The sequence below is a fragment of the Rhipicephalus microplus genome, unplaced genomic scaffold (genome assembly GCF_043290135.1).
Source record: "Rhipicephalus microplus isolate Deutch F79 unplaced genomic scaffold, USDA_Rmic scaffold_120, whole genome shotgun sequence".
Classification (NCBI taxonomy): Eukaryota; Metazoa; Arthropoda; class Arachnida; order Ixodida; family Ixodidae; genus Rhipicephalus; species Rhipicephalus microplus.
Genome location: NW_027464692.1, coordinates 689,682 through 713,279, shown reverse-complemented (window position 1 = coordinate 713,279; position 23,598 = coordinate 689,682). Strand labels below are relative to the sequence as shown.

General features: G+C 45.2%; 2 protein-coding genes across 2 annotated transcripts; one reads left to right on the top strand and one right to left on the bottom strand.

Annotated features, from left to right (window-relative positions):
* Positions 1–296: 296 nt before the first annotated feature.
* LOC119171918 (uncharacterized) lies at positions 297–16,608 on the top strand (the record flags this gene model as incomplete). The annotated part of the gene is given in 8 exon segments (XM_075885319.1): positions 297–498; positions 2,509–2,612; positions 4,156–4,358; positions 5,368–5,536; positions 6,096–6,368; positions 8,841–8,985; positions 9,749–10,006; positions 16,309–16,608. Coding segments are annotated over 8 exon segments (1,488 nt in total), but the record flags the coding sequence as incomplete, so codon positions are not given.
* A 901-nt stretch (positions 16,609–17,509) lies between these two features.
* Positions 17,510–22,287, bottom strand: LOC119172620 (sodium-dependent proline transporter). The gene is made up of 4 exons (XM_037423773.2): positions 21,806–22,287; positions 20,195–20,683; positions 19,027–19,551; positions 17,510–18,145 (listed from the first exon to the last, which is right to left on the bottom strand). The coding sequence occupies exons 1-4, from the start codon at positions 22,127–22,129 to the stop codon at positions 17,510–17,512; spliced, it is 1,974 nt and encodes a 657-aa protein (XP_037279670.2). The 5' UTR covers positions 22,130–22,287.
* Positions 22,288–23,598: the final 1,311 nt, after the last annotated feature.

The following is a 23,598-nucleotide window of genomic DNA, read 5'->3' as shown; positions in this document are numbered from 1 at the left end:
ACTATAGTTGGAGTCAGCGCCCGTACTGGCATGTATACTTCTCCGTATTGTCCTCGTCAAATGTAGCACAATATCATAAGGGCTATACTATACACACTTGTTATCGTAAGAGGACGCACTATTGTCTCAAAAGAACGACAAACAGCAATGAAGACACACTTGCCCACACTAAAACGCCATAGACATGCTTTATACCGCCTACATTGATCTCTACGTTGTCCCGTCGTCGCTGTCGCGGCTCTATTCTCAGAAAAGCCCCTCGTGAATTACTGTTTTCGTATCTCTGCTGGTTCAAGGTGGAAGGGGAGGAGGCCATCAGCTACGCGGTCCTGCAGACGCGCCTGGGCCAATACGCCGCGGGGTTCTACAAACACGGCGTGAGGCGCGGTGACCGCTTCATCGTGGCCGTGGATGGCTCGACCGACGCGCTGGTCTCCATCATGGCGCTCATGTTTTCCGGATGTGTGGCCTGCTTTGCCAGCGGACCCAGGACGGCGCGTAAGTGTACGCCACCGTACCGCCGACTCCGCTAAACAGCTGCTATTGCAAATGTGGGTGTCGGTACATTCGCATAGGCCTTATTGTAATTAATAGTTGTTAGGGCTTTACGTGCTGCACAACCATGATAAGATTATGAGGCATGCCGAAGAAAAGTGTCCAGATTAATTTTTGACCACCTCGGCTTTTCCAACGTGTATCTAAATCTAAGCGCACGGGTGTTATTTGCAGTTGGCCTTCCATCTAATTAGGCCAGTCATGACCGGGGATCGTGCCCTTGATTTCGCATAAACATTAGAAGAGTGCCTGGCACAAACCATAGTTTTACTTTTTTGCTTTTGTTTTGGCTCCACGTTTTCTGACAATTTCGCAGTAGTAGACATCATGCGGGCAAAATTCTGAAGTTTAGCGCTCGGACATTTAAAACAGGTCTCGACACAAAATAATCAGTGCTGTAGTGTTATATACTAAAAACTAAAACAAACAAACAAACACACTAACCAACCGTGACATCAGTTGATGCTTTTACGGCCCGAGAATTATTCACTTTATTAAGCTAAATATAGCCCAGAACGCGCAAGTCATGCAACATCTATATAATGCTATGCTATTTCAACAGCAATCACAGTGCAACCGTGGCTGAATTGGCAACCACGCTCCAAGGAGGAATAAAAATAACGTGCGTCTGTAGTACACCTATCTAAGGTTTGCGACGGCTTCGAAGTAAGTTGGAGACGATGTTAAAATGAGCAGCAATCTAATACATTTCAAGAGCTTAACTACCGGGCTGGGATCCTCGTAGGATCATTGAAGGCTGTAGGTTTCATTTCATGACGACGTACTGAATGAGAATAAACTTGAATACCTTTGCCGATTGTACAATCTTAAATCTATGACGGACGCCAGTAACGACCTCGGAGTAAGGCGTTGCGTTAGGTGGTATTCTGTGTGCGGAAGGGCATTGTTTAAAGAACGAAACCTTGGATCGCCTTACGTCCTACATCTATAGCCCCATGCAGCGGGCTGTGTTTGCACTAGCGCCTCGAGTTTGACGTTCGCGCTTGAGGACGCATTCCTTTGCATCCCACCTATAGATGTACAGTCCCCGCGTCCTTCGGCCTATGATGACATTTTCATCGTTTCTCAATGATTCTCGCGACTTCAATGACGACCATTTCGCTCGTGTCTGCTTAAACTAGCATCGGTGTGAGACAGTGCTGCATAGTCGCCACGAGAGACCGCTTTTACTGTCAGTGGCTTGGTGCTGTTGCGTTCGAGATCAAAGGTTCGAATCCTGCCACGGCGACAACATTCAGGTCGGAACGTAAAACAAAAACTCTGGTGTGAGATTACCTCTAAGGGCACCTGGTGAAACCTCATGTGACAAAAATTTATTGCAAGTCACATATACGGTGTGGCAGATCGTGTTTACATCGCCAGAACAGGGAAATTCAGCTATATCTATAGTTTTGGCATATTTTTGCCTATGTTATGTGCATTATTTATTTTGCTGCTGTCCTGTTTTTCGCAAGTGTTAAAAACTATGGCGTACCGTTTTACGCAAACTTTATACTAGCATTTCAATTCACAAAATATCGAATGGGTGCCCTGATTCTACGTTTTTAATTATTATTACAGAGATGGGAGTTGGATCTATAGCTTTGGCTTCATGTTTTCTAAGTCACAGTAGATGAAAAAAAATAAAGCGAAGCACTCGGGTTAAAATACCTTTCAACATGTACGACTTCGATTTGATTGTGTGCCTTATTGTGGCGCAAAGGACACAAAGTGATAGCGTGAATGTTAATAAAAAAATCGGGAACTAGCCCTTGTATTTATTGCAGAGTTCTGGCTCAATTATACAACTCCACGATTCTCGTAGATACTGCAGTAGCTTACGGTTGTAAATAAAAATAATTCATCACCGTGACCACGTTTCCGACACCCTGCAAATCGCAGGTCAGTCGTTCGCGCAATGTGTGATGTACGGCTTTTTTTTTTACGCGACAGAGGAGCTGGCCTATCAAGTGCAAGACGCCGATGCATCGTTCTGCCTCACGGACAACGAAAACTTGGCCTACATAATCGAAGAACAGCCTCAGTGCCGCTTCAAGGTGTGGTGTTCACTCACGATTGCCCCGTCTTCTAGATATATACTTGCACGTACAAAAAAAAATTTAAGAGAAGAGAGAAACTGGCTTTGTTGATACACGAAACTATGCAAGAGGGATCTCAGTGGTGAAGGTTAGTTAAACCATGGTCATTTAATACATTTGATTAAACGAACTCTAAAGAGAAAAACGCCTAGTTTCTTTATACCGATAAACAATCCTTTTAGAATGATGCGCTCGGACACTTTCTAATGACAAGATTACTGACCAAGAAAAAAAAGAGAGTGTAAGTGACTGATTTTTTGTACTTGAGGTCGGGATTCCAGCTCTAGCATGTTTCTGTTCGATACTACATTCGAAGCATTTGTTTTTGCATTCAGGCTGCTTTGGCAGAGTACTCTTAAAACCTTCTTAGTTTAGTGTCTTTGAGTTTTAGTAAGTAATGCAGACGTCCTGGTGGTGACGAAAATTCGTGCTTCCAAAGTACATATAGTAAAATTGCAACGATACAGAGAAGATTAACGAGGCATGGACCAGAAGCAGTTTTAGTGACGTCACAGTGAGGTGTTGTGGGAAGGTTAAGGCACCATTCACGCAGCTTTCAAACGCTCTTCGTCGCGTCACCGCCAGGACACCGCTTTTCGTCAGCGGACGGGAACAGCGGATAAATTACGGAATAATTTGCCCTACACGCTAAATTGATCATCATCCCTGCACACATTGAAACATTAATTTAAAATATTATATTGTTTGATTAGGTTGTCAACAATAAATATTTACTATGTAAAATATGTGTACATAACTCCTACATATTTGTAATTGAAAATTATATTCTATCACCTGTATATTTACATGTAACTAATTCTTCTGCACTTGTATATAGCACTCCAGGTGTTTTTTTTCTAAAATTGTTCAATATATACTTTCCACTAGCGCTGTGTAATTTCAACGTGCTTCCTAATTTATTTTTTGTATTTTATTGTTAATCGAGGGTCCCACTGCAGTCGCTTGACTTTGGGACCCTTGCCTGCATACTATGAACCATGATGCCAATTTATCAGTACAGTCATAGGTGCACAAAAGTGGAAGGGGGGAGGCGGCCGCCGCTCTTGGTTACATGAAAGGGTGTGGGGGTGCAAAGTCTGCCCCATACGATCACTTAATAGGAACTTAGGGGGGGGGGGAGGCTGCCTCCACTCCCCCCCCCCCCCCAGCTGAAGAGGCACCTTGCTCACTACTATGAGTACAGTAAGCGTGGTTTCAGACGTGACATCACATTCTTTAGTGTAACAACAGGTATGCTGTGATTTTGCTCGAGATAACTACGTCATGTGACGAACAAGCTAGTCTTTTAAGGTAATGTTAATGCATCGAATCAAAACTACGGCGACATGACCCTAACTTACTACTGCAGAAACCGAACTGTGTGCGTTACTTAGCCCTGCGCTCACCCGTTTCAACCAGTGAGTACTGTACGAGGCGAATAACTGTTTTCATTTACTATCGGCGCCAGAGCACGGTCACAGCTATGCTTTTGCTCTTTCAGATGATATTCGTAACGCGGGACGTGCCGGGCTTTGTCTCGGTGACGTCATTTCGTGGACTCACCGAGATGGCACTCGAGAAGCTCCAGCAAGAAGACGCGAAGAGGGCGCTGTGCGCGATCGCCTACACCTCGGGCACCACGGGCGACGCCAAGGGAGTGATGGTGTCGCAGTACAGCTTCGTAGCCGCTATCGAGAGCCTCAAGTGAGCTATAAGTTATAGCGCGAGAGCGGAACGAACACGCGGAGACAAAAAGGACACGATGGACGTGTCCTTCGTGCCGTTCTTGTCTCTGTGTGTTCGTTTCGTTCTCGCGCTATAACTACCATCATGTCGTACCAACTAGCCAAAGCTGCCACCCTTCTGAGCTACAACCTCTCATAATACAGCTCTGCTGTTGTGCATATACGCTGCGTACAAGTCGTCAGTGTCCCTCTTTATAGGTGTATCTGAAAGAATGAAATTAGTAGAGCGATGACAGCGTGAATGCGATGGTCCCGGGTTCGATCCCCGTACCTGTTCGTCATCTGAGGAACATGTCTCCCGCTGCGGTAATGTAGCGGTTAGAGAAAGTGCTCGACTGCCGGTTGCCGTTTTGACCCCGGCCGAGGCAGTCGTGTTTCGATCGAGGTTAAATGGCAGAGGCCCATGTACTATGCGATGTCAATGCATCTAAAGAATACCAGATGGTCGAACTTTGCGGAGCCCTCCACTACGGCGTCTGTCATGATAATATCGTGGTTCTGAGACGTTAAACAGCAGATATTATTATCATCTCAGAGAACTGTGTGTATTTTTTGTAGCCTTGTGCTGCAAAAGGGTGGTTTTGAATTTTTTTCTTTTATAACTCATTCCGCCTTCTGAAATTCCGCATTACTTATTTTCAAATGTCAATGTAGTGTGTGGCATGCAGTATATAGAACTGCTACGAACACGCCGACTACACGAGGCTACCTCACAGAATCGACATGTCAAGTAAATAGAACAGTATACCCGCCACCTTATGACATGCATACCTCTGCTTGCGCGAAGTAGTGCCTCATTCACTAAATTCTCGTTGTTAAATACTAATAACTGCGCAGACGTATACTCCAACTTGACACGTGTGATCAGAAGCGCTTTTCATAGCAGTGCCCAAACTCATATTTAAAGGAGAATCAAAGACTTCGCGTAACACCCCTAACGGCCTGTTTCTTGCGTTGCATCTTTGCAGGGAACTGAAATGCGCCGGTGAACACGAAGTGCTTATAGTATTGTGGAGAATGTACGCCGTGAGCGCTATTCGCCTTTTCATGGAGGGGCTGTGCGCCGGTGCCACGGCAATAATCGTGAAACCGAAACATGGAAACGCGGAAATAATCGAAGCGATCAGGAAGCACAATGTAAGCAGCCCTCGCATTTATCAATCAATCAATCAATCAATCAATCAATCAATCAATCAATCAATCAATCATTCAATCAATCAATCAATCAATCAATCAATCAGATAAGCTTTTATTTCTCTTAATATTTTCGTCGTTGGTAGTACACTGTGAGACTTGTGCAGTAATACTTGCCGCGTTCGATAGCATAGCGCGTTCGATAGCATCGAACGCGTTATTCGAAGGTCGTAGGTTCGATTCTTGCTCACGGCTGGTTATTTTTTCATCCACTTTTCTTTCTTCTTATTTACATTCCATTGGTTCTAATAACTTTCCCTATACATTCCTTGGCATTACTGTCTGTTATATCTCATTAATATTGTGTTAAAACACGGAAAAACGAGCCCTTAGGTATACACTTCTTTCCCTTTTATATATATATATATATATATATATATATATATATAAATATATATATATATATATATATATATATATATATATATATATATATATATATATATATATATATATATATATATATATATATATATATATATGCTACCGTCTGTTTGCCCAGGTGACGTCGTTATTGGCGTCGGCTACGCCCCTGCAGCGACTGGTGCGCGATGTGGTGGAAGCGGGCGAGACACTGAAGAGTGTCACTTTCGTCGGCAGCGTCGGCGGCACCCTGCCCGCGTCGGCTGTGGAACAGATGAAGAATGTGTTCGATTTACGCAAGCTGGCTCACACGTACGGACTCACCGAGGCCGCGGGTGTGGTGATGGTACCGCGGGTAACCGAGCTGAGCGTCGCCTACCTTGGCTATGCGTGTGCCGGGGTGCTTATCAAGGTAAGAATTACTGATGCTTAGACTGACCAAATCGTATGTATTTGGGATAAATTAGACACATCACTTGATTCGAAGATCTAACGCAATTAACGTCAATGAAAAGGAACGTCTCTTGAGAACGTCAGAAGGAAGATGTGATAGAGCCTTAAATAGCCCCTTAATCACCTTCGATAACCTTTTTAAGGTTTCAAGTAAACGCGGGCACATAGTTAAGAATGCCGTCACGATAAACAACGTCGTATGCGACAGCGTTACGATCCGCGGGTTAGCCCAAAACTCCAAAAAACAATAGACATATTTCACCACGCGTCTGCAGCAGCCGCATGGACACAGCCTGCTAGCCATTTGCAATGGAAGGCCGCATCCGTATACGGCAGCTTCGGACGCGCAACTAAATCTGTCTAATTATTTGTTCTCTCCAGGCCTTTTGGATGGCACCATCCGCGTCCTCTCATACTATCCACAAAAGTATTTTGTTTGTGTACTCGCAAGTACGTGCATTCGCCGCTTTTCGTGCGAGCAGTTGAACTGCATGGTCAGGATAAGAGACGATTCGTTCTACGAAGCTTGGCCAGTAAAAGAGTGAAGCGAGCGGGAAGTGCTTTTGTACGAACGAACGAGAAAAACTTTATTTAAAAAAATGAAAAAAAAAACCTGCAGAGTTTCCGGCCCGGGCTCAGGCCACCCCGACGTTTTGTGCGGTGAGGCGTAGCCTTTCCACCGCTGTCCGGGCCCGCTGGGTTGCCCACAGTTGGTCGTGCAGATCTGAGCTAGTCAGCGCACTTAGCCAACGCTCCTCGAGAAGGTCCGGTTTTATATTGTCCTCTCGGTATATTACTGTGACCTGTGTGCATTGTCATAGAATATGTGCCATATCAGCGTGTTCGTGCTTACAGAGGGTACAGCTTGTTTGTGGCTATTGTCTGGAATTTACTCTGTTCAGGTGTACTGGACTTGAAAAGGTTCTGGCTTGCAATCTTCGCCAATCTGTTTCTTGAGATCTGTCTATAGCTGTTTGTGTGGTGGCGGATATTCCTCTCGTTGTCGCTTATAATGTGCCAATATGTCATGATACGTGACCAGTCTGTCTCTGTCGTCTTGTATCGCATATTCATTATTGTCATCACCTCCATCGTCCCCATCGCTTCCACTGGAGTCGTCCCCCTTCTGTGGTCGGTGAGGGGGGCCGGGCCGTCGCTGTCCGAGCCGTGGTGGGTTAAGTTCCCACACGGTTCGGTGGGCCTTCTCGTTGAGGTTCTGAGGGATGGTCGTACTATCAAGCGCGCGTAACTATTACTCAGCTACAACTTTTTTTTTTGGCACTGACGGGAAAGCTACGGAGGCGGAGCTTCTGCAAATGTTGCACTGCGCGAAGTAGTTCATTTCGGCACGCGTCTCGTAACGCCATGGAAAGTGACGGGGGCGCACCATCAGCTTTTCATATAGACTCAGACGCCGCTTAGCGTTTGAGGTGTACATAAAAAGGCGGGACTTCCTCGCGCGTTCAAAAATGCGAAGTTACAGCAAATAAATTAAAGTAAATATGACTATCTGAATGGCGGGAGCTTCGTCCTGTCTCAAAAAGCTCCACGTAGAAAATAAAGGGGGAACTTCTGTATTTCACAGTAAAAATGCGGGTGCTGTTGTGGAACTACACTTACTGGTGGTAGGATGCCCGCGATTTGGCTCTGTAGCCTTCGCTCCCATGCCACCATTCTGAAACATTCTCGTGGTTGCGTTTGTTGAAGACTTGTGCAAAACTACAACTTCACAACTCAGTCACTCAATTTTGACCTCTGGCTGCCTTAGGGGCTCTTTAATTCGAGTCATTGATGGAGGGCTGCAATTACGGGAAAGAAACTTGCGCAACAATAACGCGTTCTGCATATACTGCAGGCCAGACGCTTTCCCAGAAATGTTTTCGGGGGGGGGGGGGGGCAACTCCTCGATTTCGTGGAGGGCAACCCTTTGAAATGGTCATTTTTAGCTATGGCATGGCGAGGAAAAAATTGAGGCGGGGGGGGGGGGGGGACATGGGCCCAGTGTGCTTCTTCCTGGCTACACCCCTGCTGCTGGCAATATACATGCAGTCATAACATTGCTATTTCTATATTAAATGAGATTGTATCTTGTGTTAATTAGATTGTAACAAGTATGTAATTAGAGCATTTCACAGCAGCAATTACGATGTCAAACTAAGAACTCTTTGCCATTCTTGCGCATATGTAACCGTATTTTCAACTTCTATTTATTTTTTATTAAATCGTTTGAAATCTGTTTAGTCCGGAGGAAAGACAGCTGAAGAACCAATATTCTGACATTTCTTGAAATTATTCCCGTATTCAAATATTGCATTAGTGCAACCCGAATCTGAGTAAATCGAATAAGAAAAAGCCTTCTTTCCGGGATATGATTGAGTGTATGTTAATGGCACACTAGATATGCTGATGACCCGTCTGTATTTTCTGGCAGGTAGTTGATGTCACCACAAGGAAGGCTCTTCCAGCCGGAAAAGGTGGCGAAATTTGTGTGAAGATCCCGAGCGTCATGATGGGGTACTTAAACAAGCCGGAAGCTACGGCACAAGTCTTCGACTCCGAAGGATGGCTCTTGTCTGGTGAGGACCTTTTGATCCCATCGTGTTACGTAAACTAAGTTCCAGTTTTTTGAACGTCCTGGCAGCAGGAAGTTTACGTAGCGTGACACTATGCCGGCTGCCAATAACGAAAAATGTTAGCGTGCAAAAGGCGTGTTCTTCATTGTGCACGTATGCGCGCCCACCGTCTTTGCTTAATCAACACAGACCAAATTTTATGCAGTTATGTATACCGTGTACTATAGAAGATGCTTTAAATGTAGTTTGTTGTAATCCTCACATAGCATTCGTCCTAATTTTATTTTATTTTTAGTGCGCGAAGCTTCGTAATCATTTATTCCGGCAAGAATCTCGTCATACGTGTGAATTGATGACTGCAGCTTCAACACGAGGGACTAAAAAAAATCATCCTGTGATGACGTCGCCATATGACGCCATAACGCGTCACATATATTATGAACGCTACCGTGACGTCATATGACCACGCTATCACATCACAACTTTGCCGATCAGAGAAGCAAGACAAAACCACAGGACGTGCAGAGAAAGCTTGCAGTGCTTTTGATCTCGGAGTCAGAACAAAACTACGTTAGGTTCAGAAAGGTTTGTGGTCGGTGTGGAGGAGTGTCAGTACATCGAGTGAAAGCAAAGAGAAGATGGCTTCTGCCTTCGAATTGTTTCAGGTGAATGTGTAAGGAACACAGCAACCTATCTAAAGAAATTCTGTCACATGTTCACGCACTATGTAGATGAGGTTCGAGTACATATTCTGCTGTGCACGTAGGGGATATCGGCTACTACGACGAGGAGGGCCGCGTGCATTACATAGACCGGCTGAAGGACACAATCAAGTGCCTCGGCTTCCACGTCCCAACGCCAGAGCTTGAGCAGCTCATCAGCTCGATGGCCGAAGTGAGTGAGGTGGCCGTGGTAGGTGTGCCCTCTGCCGAGTATCAGGACGCGCCGATCGCGTTTGTTGTCCTGAAGCATTCTGTCGTCGGGAACGCCACCCTAGCCCTGAAGATCAAGCAGCACGTCGCAGGTGAGTTGTGGTTTGCTATGCGTCCGTATCGGCTACGACGGTGATCATGTGGCCTTGTGTTGGGAAGCGTGCTCGTCAGGAGTTTGTTTCGCACCCTCAGGACGACAAAACGTATTATTTTATCTTAGCACGATGATGCGCAAATTTTAAACGATAACACGGAGAAAAAAAACCCACGAAACACGGGGTGTTCCTTTCTCCTGGTCATCATTCTTTCGCGCACCACCTTGCTATGATGTGTTACGGAGTCGCCCAGCTGCAGTTCGTATTTAGTGTCTCTCTTCAGGTGTGAAGTGGTTCTTTGTTAAGCGCTTGGGTCTCAAGATGACCTTAGCCTGTGGGTGACTGTCACCAAATTTTTTCCCGCAAGTATTGGGACAGCGAAGTTGGAGTGGAAAAAAAGGGTACATAAACTTGAGCTAACGTTGCCATTCGAAAGGCGGTCTTTTCCTTATCTCACGTATAGATGATTTCTGAAGCGGATTTGGCATCGGGTTTCGAGAGCAATATCCACAATGATTTCTTGTATGACGAAAATCTGGACACCGATTCTGAAATAGTTTAGAGCTATAGAACAGCACCGCGGTCCCGGAATACTCCTATAAAGCGTATTCTTAGATGACTCTTATCTCTGTGGAGGATAACGAAATTTCCGAAAAAGATCTGGTAAAGCTAGTGCTTGGCTCTTTTTCGTTTGAACAGCTTGCTCAATTTAACAAAATATATATAGCGTTTTCATAAAAAACAAATGGGCCATTTTCAAATGAGAGTGATCGCAGCCCGAGGAGCAGTAGAAAGAGCGAGTGAAGCTCACCTGATACCTCTCTCTTCTCGAAGATGGTGGTCGTAGTAAACGTAACTACCACCACCGAAAAGAGAAAGGTATGAGGTGAGCGTCACTTACCACCGCCACCTTTGGAAATGAAGAGAGGTATCAGGTGAGGTTCGCTCACTCTTGATTTTCAATGTTTTGAAGCGTGCTGCCCCTGGAATTCTAAGCCGCCCGACGTTCTCGTGATAGCCTTCAAATCACGCTCGGCTGTACGCGGCTCGCACACAGCCCGCAGGCCGTGTGTTTGGAACCCCTGATTTAGCGGATAACAAAATGAAGAATAAGCAGATGCCACTCCATATACCAGGCTGCATATACCAGGCTGCATGTTTAGTTTCATTGCGATGGAAATTATACAGGCAATCTTTTTTTTTTTTTTTTGAATTGAATTGAATTGTTTATTTTCAACATAATACATGTCGAGGGATGGTATGGCTAAAGGCAGAAATTAACTGCCTGACAATGGCCCTACCACCCAAGCACTGTCCAACAGGGTTGTGGCTATCAGTAAGAAATTATACATTAGAAAGCGAAAGCTCAGCACGGGAAAAAAAAAAAAAAAAAAAAAAACATGACATAGCGCTACTTGCAAGGGACGACGACATACATATAGGAATAGTAGAATTGAGTTCTTTAATGTAACAGGTCTTAAGCCACATGTTGTTAGAGGTCTACTCATACTATGAAGGGCACGCAAGACAGCAAATATAATTTAACAACACGCTTAAACAGGGATTTTGATGAAACTTCATACACATTGCTAAGTAATTGTGGATGCTGGTTTAGGAAACTAGGGATCATGTATTTTAGCTGTTTAGTACCATATTTTGTTCTGCAAAACGGAACTTCGAGGTGGCTGTGTCGCAAAATATATGGATTGCGGTTAGTCAAGTACATGTGTGTAAACATAGATTCATTTTGACGCATTTTACTGTGTATGTATGTAGCAAGTTTGAGGGAGTATAGCTGATCCACTTTTAATATCTCATTTTTTAAAAAAAACGGTGCTGTATGGTCAAGATAAGCAAGGTTTTCTATGTGTCGAACAGCTTGTTTTTGGAGGAGTGTCAGCCTGATTAAGTTTGTTTTGCTTGTAGTACCCCAGACTAAGAGGCAGTAGTATAGTTGAGAATGTATGAGTGTATAGTACAGCTGACGTTTTAGCCAAGTCGGAACCAGATGCCGGATATTGTAAAACACTCGATTGGACCTGGAAATGCTAGTATGTAATTTGTTTACGTGATGAGTCCAGCTCAAATGTTCTTCGAACAATACTCCCAGAAACTTAAATACAGATACCCGTTCAATAGCGCAAGCATCAAAACGAAGAGAAATGTCAGTGACATCGGGTTTATTCTTAGGTTTAAAAACAATGAATTTCGTTTTAGTAACATTTAACTGGAGCTGGTAATCACCACCACCGTTACCGGTGGTGGTGATTACCAACATTTAATAACATTTAATCTCGGCGGGTAATCACCACCACCGTTACCGTCGTGCTTCGCATAAAGACCAAATCGATAACGCCGTCCAGTGCTTCGTACGTTGCAGGGGAGAGTAAAAAAGCGCGAGCGCTGCTGACGAATTAGGCTGAAGCAAAAATGAAATTGGCTAGCCAGATTCATCATGAGAAGGGCGCACGTGATAACATCGGCTCGCATGCGGGGGTTGCTGTTGATTGCCCCTAAAGTAGGGAAGAAAGCTTCGCGCGAAACACGCATGGGGATAGAAAACGGAGGGAGGGGGAGAGAGAGGTGGAGGATGCGTATACTTCTGGCAGACAATTTGTCGTCGTCGTCATCATCCTCATCATCATCCTGACTACGTACACTGCAGTACAAAAGCTTCTCCCATGTTCCACCAATTAACTCGGTCCTGTGCTTGCTGCTGCCAATTTATACCCGCAAACTTCTTGATCCCATCTGACCACCTAGCCTTGTGTCTCCCCTCCACCCGCTTGCCTTCTCTGGAAATCCAGTTAGTTACCCTTGATGACCAGCTGTTATCCTGTCTACGCGCTACATGCCCGGCCCATGTCTATGTCCTCTTCTTGATTTCGAATATGATATTCTTAATCCCCGTTTGTTCCCTGATTTACTCTGCTCTCTTCTTTTCTCGTAAGGTTACACCTACCATTTTCTTTCCATTGCTCGCTGCGTCGTCCTCAATTTAATCTGAACCCTCTTTGTAAGTCTTCAGGTTTGTGCTCCATTGTTATAAGTACCGGCAAGATACAGCTGTTATATACTTTCATCTTGAGGGATAGTGGCAATCTACCTGTCATAATTTGAGAGTGCTTGTCAAATGTGCTCCACCCCATTCTTAGTCTTCTAGTTACGTCAATCTCGTGGTTCGGCTCCGCGGTTATTACCTGCCCTAAGTAGACATAGTCTTTAACAACTTGAAATGAACTATTACCTATCTCGAAGCGCGGCTCTCTTCCATGGTTGTTGTACATTACTTTCGTTTTCTGCAGATTAATTTGAAGACCCACCTTTCTGCTCTCCTTGACAAACTCCGTAATCATGAGTTGCAATTCGTCCCCTGAGTTACTCAGCAATGCAATGTCATCGGTAATGCGCAGGTTACTAAGGTACTCTTCATTATCTGTTATCCCTAACTGCTCCCATTCTAGGCTTCTGAAAACCTCCTTAAGCACACGGTAAACAGCATTGGGGAGATTGTTTCCCCCTGCCTTATACCCTTCTTGATTGGTATTCTGTTGCTTTTTTATGAATCACTATGGTAGCAGTTTATCCCCTGTAGATTTCTTCCAGGACGTTTATATATATATTTCATCGACGCCCTGATTCCGCAGTGACTGCATGGCGGCTGATATTTCTACTGAATCAAACGCCTTCTCGTAATCTAAGAAGGCTATATATAGTGACTGGCTGTATTCTGAACATTTCTCTACTACCTAATTGATGGTATGAATGTGGTAGATTGTTGAGTAGCCTGTTCAAAATCCTGCTTGTTCTTCTGGTTGATTGAAATCTGATGTTTTCTGAACTTCGTTAGGAATTACCTTTGTGAATAGCTTGTATACTACAGTGAGTAAGGTGATCGGCCTTTGATTCTTCAAGTCCTTGTCATCTGCTTTATTATGTATTAGGATGATGTTAGCATTCTTCCAAGACTCTGGTACTCTTCCCGTCAGGAGTCACCTCGTAAACAAAGTGGCTGGTTTTTCTAACACAATCTGTCCTCCATTTTTCAGCAGATCTGATGTTACATGATTCTCACCAGCAGCTTTGCCTCTTTGCATGCTATCCAAAGCTTTTCTGACTTCTTCTATCATTACTGGTGTGGTGTCATCTGGGTTACTGCTAGTTCTTATAGTATTAAAGTCGTGGTTGTCCCGGCTACTGTACAGATCTCTGTAAAACTCTTCCGCTATTTTAACTATCCTATCCATATTGGTAGTTATTTTGCCTTCTTTGTCCCTTACTGCATACATTCGATTTTTTGCCTATCCCAAGTTTCCGGTTCACTGTGTTGACGCTTCCTCCGTTTTACAGAGCGTGTTCAATTCTCTCACTGTTATACCTTCTTACATGGGACACTTTACGCTTATTAATCAACTTCGAAAGCTCTGTCAGTTCTATTTTGTCTGTTGTACTTGAGACTTGCATGCTTTGACGGTTCCGAATGAGATTCTTCGTTTTCTGGGAAACCTTGTCAGTGTCCTGTCTCACTACCCTGCCTACAACTTCCACTGCACACTCCATAATGATACTCGTCAGATTATCATTCATTGTATCTACGCTAAGGTTGGTTTCCTCAATAAGAGCCGAGTACCTGTTCTGAAACGAGACTATGTATTCCTGTACTTTCCCTCTCAGTGCTAGCTCATTGATTGGCTTTTTGCGTATCAGTTTCTGTCATTCCTTCAAGTCTAGGTGAATTCGAGACCGTACCACTCTGTGTTCACTGCATCGTACCTTGCCAACCACTTCCACATCCTGCACGATGCCTGGGTGTGCACTCATTATAAGGTCTATTACGTTTTTATTTTCGCCATTAGGGCTCCTCCATGTCCACTTACGGTATCCTCGTTTTCGGTAGAAGGTATTAAAAATCCGTAAATTATTGCGTTCTGCGAGTTTACTAGTAGTTCTCCTCTGGCATTTCTAGTACCGATGCCGCAATTTCCTACTGCCTGGTCTCCAGCCTGCTTCTTCCCTACCTTTGCATTAAAGTCTCCCATCAGCATAGCATCTGTGTTTTTACCTTACTCGTTGCCGATTCCACGTCTTCATTGAAGCTTTCAAATGAAGTGTCATCATGGCTGGATGTAGGCGTGTAAGCTTGTACCACCTTCATCTTGTATCTCTTATTGAGTTTATTTACGATACCTACTACCCTTTCATTAATGATATAGTATTCTTCTATGTTGCTAGCTATGTTTCTGTGAATTAGGAACCCCACTCCCAGTTCTATTCTGTCAGCCAAGCCCCGATAGCAAAGGACGTGTCCATCCTGTAGCACCGTATATGCCTCATCTGTACTCCTAACCTCACTGAGCCCTGTTATATGCGTGCCATTGAACACCCTCTAGCTCCTAAGCTAGAGGGTTTACAGCTAGACTTGCCTCACTAGATCGGGTTCTAGAGTTAAACGTTGCCAAGTTCAGGTTCTAACGACGGCCTGTCCGGATCCAGAGATTTTTAGCATCCTATGCTGCGTTGCAGATCTGACCACTGCCGTGGTCAGTTGCTTCGCAGCTGCTGGGGACTGAGGACCGTGAGTTAATTGACGTATGTATGTGGGAGGTAGTGGTCAGATAATGCGCCAGGGTGGCCAATGCTTCTCTGGTGAGGGAGTGCATTAGCGGCGGTGGTCACCAGCTGTGCCGCACTCCAGGCCTCTTAATGCAGTTACATCACCGCGCAGATTTTTTTATCCGGTTCGGAACTGCGTGGCACCGGCCTTCAAACCACGGACCTTTTGCATGTGAGGCGGATGCTCTAACATCTATGCCATCGCCAATTTTTACTTCGGGCTTAAAAAGCGTGGGCGCCGCTGCCATGTGCGCCTTATACCTTTAGAGGAAATGGGCAGGTGGCTCATACCCTTGTATGTGCAGCGCTATCGCAGAGCACAACGATGGCACAACGATGACGACCTTCCCTGCTCCATTGCTTCAACTACCTGCCCATCATCCTTCGCGACAAATGTTACAAATCACTTGTGCTGCGAAAACTAACGTGTTCAAATAATCTCTTTTTCTGTGTATCCACCCCTTATGTAATACCCCCTGTGGGGTCCTTAAGGAAATAAAAATGAATGAACGAATGAACGAATGAAAGTGGCCGTATCGTATTACACTTGCGTATCCTGTAGTTACGTGAGATAGGAGCCTAAAATGGTTAGCGGCTAACTTCGTAAAACCTTCTCGGTTGTTTTCTACCACATTCATGTCTTCATCATCGCGGTGAAACTGAGACTTCTTTTTTTTCGTTTTCAGCAACAACACCTAGCCACATGCACCTGTATGGAGGCGTGGTCTTCACAGACAGCCTGCCACGAAATGCGATTGGGAAAGTGCTGAAGAAGGATCTCAGGAATATTGCGGCTGACAAAAATACGATCAAGCTGTGAGGCGCACTACGGTATTATTATGAAGTTCGTCCTGTGACACGAAAACAACGCCGCCTTTAGCGAGCATGAATGCGGCATAAATTGGAGGTTGTCCTTGTACAGGGTCGTAATAAGCCATACGCCGTCGTTGGCTTAATAAACGGTAATACATAGCGCGATGAGCTAATCTGCTTTCATCTCATTTCAGGTTGTATATTTTCATCAAATGATACAGTAGGCCCTTTTGGGACCACATAAAGTAATGGTTTTGAACGTATGTATACTACTTTAGTGGGTAAATCATAGTGTCATAGCTTAATTGCGGTCAATACGGTGAACCAGTCTGTCATATCTTAATTGTTGTCAATGCTTTTCAAGTAGTTCACGTGGTCAAGAAGAGAGGGGCACGGAAAGGAGATAGCCTAGAGCAACCCAGTAGGGAAACCCTAGAAACGCAGTGCCCTCCTCCTGCTATAGCCTATATAATGGCGAATGTCACATATTTGAAAAGTGGTTGTGCCAGTTGGAAAAGACAGTCAAAGAACAAAATACAAAGCAGTTAGAGGGTATCGAAGAAAACATATACCTTCGACATTGCTGGCTCAGCCACAACGTGCCTATGAAAATTCTGTCGCCGCTCGTTTTAACGTGTTTTTCATTATAACTGTGAAATGGTGAAACCAAGCAAACATGTACGCCTGGTGACAAAAGTTTGAGACATGAACTCCACGGCAGGTGCTAGCTTCTGCTCTGGTAAATACATGACGCTTCAAATGAGATAACTTTATATCAGCGAGAACTCGTCTTTCTTGAAAAGCAAAAAAAAAAGAAATGTCCTGCAAGCTTTTGTCGCAGGGGTACAATTCATACGGGTGTGGAAATATAATTTTCGTGCAACAAAGGCTAATATTATATGCTTTGCGTCTCGAAAATGCATATAATTATATCTTTCCAGGGACAATGGTCGCATCAAGTGACGAAAACACCACAAGATACGTGGTAAAATAACGCTTGACCGAGTCACGCGACGAAAATAAAATATCGCAAGACCCGGTGTTCGAGTTCCGTTTGTGGTTTTGTTGTAAGCATCAGTTTATTGCAGGGATTCGTGGCATCGGAGATCGGAAAGCTCCGCCAACGTAGCGCGTGTCTTTGTCAATCGGGTAGTAGAGCGCGGCGATCCCCGACTCCTCCAGCTGGACGAAGTAGCGGGCCCGGTACTTGGCTTCGTAAGGGCCCCAGTCGGGATCGGGAGACAGGGCCTTCAGCCAGTTACTGCCACATTGTATGACCCTGGCCACGGCGATGATGACCACTGCCGCCATACCGACAAGAGCCAGGACCCAGCCATAGCCGTCGGCCCAGGTGGGAAGCACGTAGTCACCGACGGTGCTTCTCGGCAGGGTGGCCAATGTGTAGACGAGGAAGGTGCCGAGCACTACGGGTGACACGTACTTGATGCCGATCAGAAAGTAGTAGCTCGGACACCTTCCCGTCATGAAGGCGACGTCGAAGCAGAACCGGTCCATGCCGTAAGCCCAAGCGACGATGAGCGTCTCGCCGAAGCAGGTGAAGAGCACTATCAGGGCGCCCAGGTAGTTGTCGAGAATAGTAAGAATGTAGAGGCCCGCGCGAGTGGTCAGTGGCAGGCCGATAAGGAAGCAGGTGACGCAGTATAGAAAGGTGGCGACCTCGCGGCGCCCCTCGAGCGGTGGAAACAGGTCCTGGATGGCAAAGCAATGAAAGATGCAACAAACCAGTTGTATAAAATTGAAAAAAAAAATGCTTGAGGATAGTTCATTTTCAAATCTATATGGCTTAATTGGCCGAGTGCTCACTTGCTCATTGTCAAAAGTGCCTTAGTATACGAGCAGGCGAGGGGAGCTTGTTGAAATGTTTGAACTATGTTCCAGTCTCATCATGCAGGACAATGGCTTAATTTTTGTGTTTGTCGTTTGAGATAGCACTTGTGTTTCGATGTGGAATACTGAACTGAATCATAGGGGGAGTAGTTGCTCAGCAAGGCAGGAAGTTCTGCCCGGGCCGACCTTTATGCTGTTCTAGGCGATTTCACTCAATGCAGTTGTTACAGTGAAGACCAAATTGAGCCACATAATAGCTTGGCCTTTTTGTGCTTTTTTGGGTAGGTGTCGACGGGAATAGCATTTATTAAACACTTAGTGTCGACGCGCAGGCCTGTCGGTATGAACTGGTAAACGTGGGGATGGTGAAAACAACATTACACAAATACTGAAGAGGATGCACACATCAATATACACTGATAACATACTTACAAAGTGCTAAGTTGCAAATGATCCTACACTTGGCTATCCAACGCAATTTCAGTAAGTTTCTATGTAACTGCACTGTGTGCATCACCAAACTAACGATTCACAATGCATTAGTTTAATGTTTCAGCTCAGGGGTCCTTGTTTTAAACAGTGAATACTACGTAGAGCACCAATCGGGCTAGTTGAATGACATTTGTATTTGAGGTTATTTAACCACACTGAAAAGTATGGTGAATTAATAGGGTAGAAGACAAGACGGGCGAGTTTGGGAAGGGGTTTGAACAGACGACCGTTTGTCACTGCATTGAACATACCTGGACGGATTTAATGACGAACTCGCAATTGGCCATCTGCGAGTCGATGCCCAGCATGAACAGCATGGTGAAAAAGAGCACCGACCACACGTTGGGAAACGTGAGTAGGGCCAGTGCCTCCGGGTAGGTGATGAAGGCCAGGCCGGGCCCCGCGCTGACCACCTCGTCGACGGGTACGTCCAGCGTGTGGGCCAAGTTTCCCAGCACGGAGAAGATGACGAGCGAGGCGAAGGCGCTCGTCATAAAGTCCATGATGCAGATGATGCGCACGCTGCCGTGCATGTCGGCGCGGAACTCCTGGAAGCTGCCGTACAGCACTAGACCGCCAGTGCCGATGCTGAGAGAGTAGAAGACCTGTTCGGTGGCCGCAGCCCACACTCGGCCGTCGAACAGGGACTCCCAGCGAGGAAGTAGCAGGTACCGCAGCCCAATGCTGGCGCCCGGCAGGGTTATGCCCCGCAAGAGCATCACACCCAGCATGAAGTAGGGCGCAGTGGCAGTGATCAACGCCACCTTGCCGGATACCTGGGAGTTTTAATGAATATAGCGTCCGACAAACACTGAGGCAGAATAGACGCACACGGAATCAGAGCATGTAACCTGTACATATAGATACCTGTTTGGAAATTGAACCTCGATGTTGACATTGCAAATTTTACTTCCGACCGCACCAGCTGCATTTAAATCGGCTGCACTTTAACAAAATGAGTCACGTCATAACTCTCGCCCATAATATAGGTCAGGTTAAACTAGAGTCGTGGTACGTGCGTCTCTCAAACAAAGTAAGCGTACCTTGAATTGAATAATATATGTGAGAGTTATTTGATACGGGGCAAAAAAAAAAAGTGCCAAGTGATTTTTTTTATATAGTACGTTGTGTAAAACTGACCGCGTGCTTAGGTTCACACACTCATAAGTGATTTGCGGCTCGCACTATGGCATTTACAATAAGCAAGTCGACTTGTTTGAGGGTGATCACGTATCGACGCGTGAATACGATGGGGTCGCGGCACTTTCTCTGCGTTATCTCGCTCACATGACAGCGCATATGGTGCAGATGTCAGTGAGGTTTATTTGGCAACACCGTTGGAAACGACATCATTAGAGGCTCTGCGTACTGATGTTGCATTTATATTTTACTCTACCTATATTTTACACGAATCCACACCTGAATGCCCTTGAAGATGGCGAGAAAAATGAGCGTCCAGCAGAGGCCATAGCAGATCAGCAACGCTGGCTGCAGCTCTCCAGTGTCTTCGATGCGCGGACTCACGTTCAGCACGTAGTCGTTGTAGAACGCCTCGGTTGACGACGCATTTGCATTGAGGCAACCCGCGAAGCGAGCCGAGTACTCGTTTTGTGACACCAGGACCGTGCGATTCATGTAAGACACGGCAACCAGGTGTGCAGCGCCGGTGTCGTTGAGGCCAGCGGCGACCAAATTGCGCCTGACGTTTTCGCACAGGCGCTGACCAGAGCCGTGTTCTGGGCTCCTTCGGTAACAGCCTTCTGGAGTGGCGCCCCACCACTTGAAGCAGTCGGACCATGGCAGAGGCCGTTTGAACGAGTGAAACAGGTAGAGGAAGGCGTAAGTCAGCACCACTTGATAGTAGATGGTGGTGATGAAGGCGCCCCACATCATACTGAACGCGTTGCCCTGCAGTAATGAGACACGTATTAAATGGGCCTATGCACATCTTTGTCTTTAGTGCCATTGATAAATATAATTATTTTCATGTCTTTTTATGAACAGAACGGGAAAAACTTGTCTCCTATATTTCATGGCCTGATGATGTGTTATTTGTGATGAATCCGGTATTTATCGCCCTATCCCAACCAGACATCACGTACATTTCGTTGTTTATGTTTTTGGCAGTCTAGATTTCTATATTGCGCCATAACGTGTCTGTAGCGATGCCAGTTTTGTCATTCTTCTGTTTCCCTACCAATGATCTGAACATCCCTAGTTCACATTAACTGCTAGACGCGCACTGATTTCTTTGACTTGGATATCAGCAATTCAGCAGAAAACCTTCTTCTGACATCAGTAGGTGAATATCTTCATATCTCGTTCTGATAACATGAATCCTTTTCCGACTTCTACCGCACTAAACTACCGCCGCTGGCCTCATCCTTTGAAAATGATGGCTCCGGCATGTCTTTGTAGACACTGCGCTTTGTACAGGTTTCGCTCTACTGAGTTATTCTTGCCATGTATACGTCGATGTCCATTACACGTTAAAGACAGATACCTGGTATTTAAGCCAAAACTTAAGACTACAAGCTAAAGACATGATGATGTCGGTGAGTTATGTGCCCATGCTAAAAAAAAATTGAACAATTCTAGCTGTTGGACGGGTACGTTCTGTTGCACATAAGCAATCTTTAGCGCAAAGATGGAAATGAGGAGTTCATAAAAAAGAGGGAAGACAAAGTTCGCCCCGTGCACTGCCTTTTATCCGAAAAAAAAAAAGGATTTGTAGGCGACCTTTGTTGACGCGGCGATGTGCCCCACACTAGGGCTGTAGAAGTACCGTCTAAGCATGGTAGCTGCATACCTCAAGGATCATATGTAAAGCCTTCCAGTATATGTGAATTTGAATTTTGATTAGACAGCCATTGTCTGGGATGAAGAGACTGAATGCAGATGTGGCTGCTTGACAAAGGCTCCTTTACCCTTACATTGCTCGAAGGTAGCAAACCACGCAAACAAAGCGAAAAAATACAATATGCCAACGAAGTCATATCAATGGTTATTCCGCTGGTCACAAGAGCTCACCTGGAACATGGGCGACAGCCGGAAAGCGCCCAGTGGACCCGAGCTGCTGAACTGACCGAGCAGGAGCTCGAGGTAGTAGATGGGCCTGCCGACGAGCATGTTGATAGCGACGTAAGGCACGAGGAAAGCCGCGCCGCCGTTCTTGTACGCCACGTAAGGGAACCGCCACAGGTTGCCCAGACCCACCGAGTTCCCGATGCAGGAGCACAGGAACTCCATGTGGTTGGACCACTTTTCCCTTACCGCTACGCGCGCGTTCTTGATGGGGGCTGCCAATGCCGGCGAACGAGGCATCATCTTTTGGCCTGGCGTGTAGGATAGCATTGTATCATCGATAACGCGGAGACCAGGAGACTACGCTAGGCTTAAGAACGAATTGGTAACCGAGGGCGGAGTTTAACAGCGCGTGGTATTGTGCCTGCTGGAGAGCTTGACTCGCGTGCTTCCGGAGATGATGATGTTAGATGATTTCACACGACGACGATGACTACAGAGATGCCCGTACTTAGTGCATGTACTTTCCATGGACCACTGACTAAATCTCTGGCGGCTCATGTAAAGTAGGCAATAATGAAAACAACAATAATTTAATACTTGTATTAGATTATATTGGACTAGACTTCATTTGATCTCGCTATGTTTTGGCACATGCTCATTCGGGCGGATGGGCCAAGAAAGCACAGCCCATATTTTTCAGTGAGCACAACAATGCTGCTTATGAATAAGTTTGTTTAAAAAGAACAATAACGGAAACATAAAATACAAATGATGTAAAAAACCTGAGAGAGAGAAACAGAGAGGGAGACAAAGAAAAAAATTCTGAAATTTTTGAGCGTACCAGAAAATTGCGATTACTTCTCCCAACCATTCAGAATCTGCGTATATTAAAGCATTTATTAATGTTAGTTCAGCAGTATTGATTAGAGCATAGATTCACAGTGGAATATGTTTAGGAGCTTGAATAAAATTCGCCAAAAAACGTCGTTTTCTTTTAATGATGTAGATACGGAGTCTCTTATTGGTTGTCTCGTACCGACTCCTGCGGATTCACTAAGAACGGAGCAGTCGTCGCCCAGGCGACTGCTGTTCCTCCTCACATTATGTTCTTGCGTGACGCTGGCGCTGTTAAGTAAGCACGTTAACTAAATACAGAAAATTGTTAAAAAGAATATGTGGTGTTGAATTACAAAGTATACTTAAAAAAGGCAAGAAAGATCTTGCACAAAAATATGGTAATTATTAACATAATATTGTTGTGCACAAGAGTGGAATGTCTGGATATAGTAAATTTTGAAGAGCTAAGTCAAACCAGTGTTGTGGGGCGGTGTTTCTAAGGCTTGTCTTCTTAAAGGCGTAAATCGTTGGCAAGTTAAAAAAAACCTTTTCTAGCACGTGGTGACTATCTTTGTATTGTTCCGGCATGAGTCCGATCACAGACTGTTATGACACAACGGTGCATAAGGAAACGCTTCGTGTATTGATTGCATACGTTGCCGTATTGGTATACCGGTTTCTACTATGAATGTAATTGACGAGCAACCTAGGAGGCAATGGTAACTCAGTGCTTGGATCGCACTGCGTTTGAGGTTATGTGGCTGACGAAAATTCAAGCATTGAAGAACCTCGCATATGGTAAACATTATTGTTGTTACACCACCACTGCTTTAGTATAGTCCAAAAGTGCCCCTTTTTGTAGACCTGGTCTACGAAACTAAAATGGCTATTTACGTCTTACCATGACCACCCAAGCAGAAATAGATCAGTGTACAAATGCAGGTGATTGTGCTACCACA

Coding starts and splice junctions, on each gene's coding strand:
- LOC119172620 (XM_037423773.2), bottom strand. CDS start 22,129: ATGCTATCCTACACGCCAGGCCAAAAGATGATGCCTCGTTCGCCGGCA. Junction 20,684..21,805: donor GGCTGTCGCCCATGTTCCAG/GTGAGCTCTTGT, acceptor TCATTACTGCAG/GGCAACGCGTTCAGTATGAT. Junction 19,552..20,194: donor CCATCTTCAAGGGCATTCAG/GTGTGGATTCGT, acceptor TAAAACTCCCAG/GTATCCGGCAAGGTGGCGTT.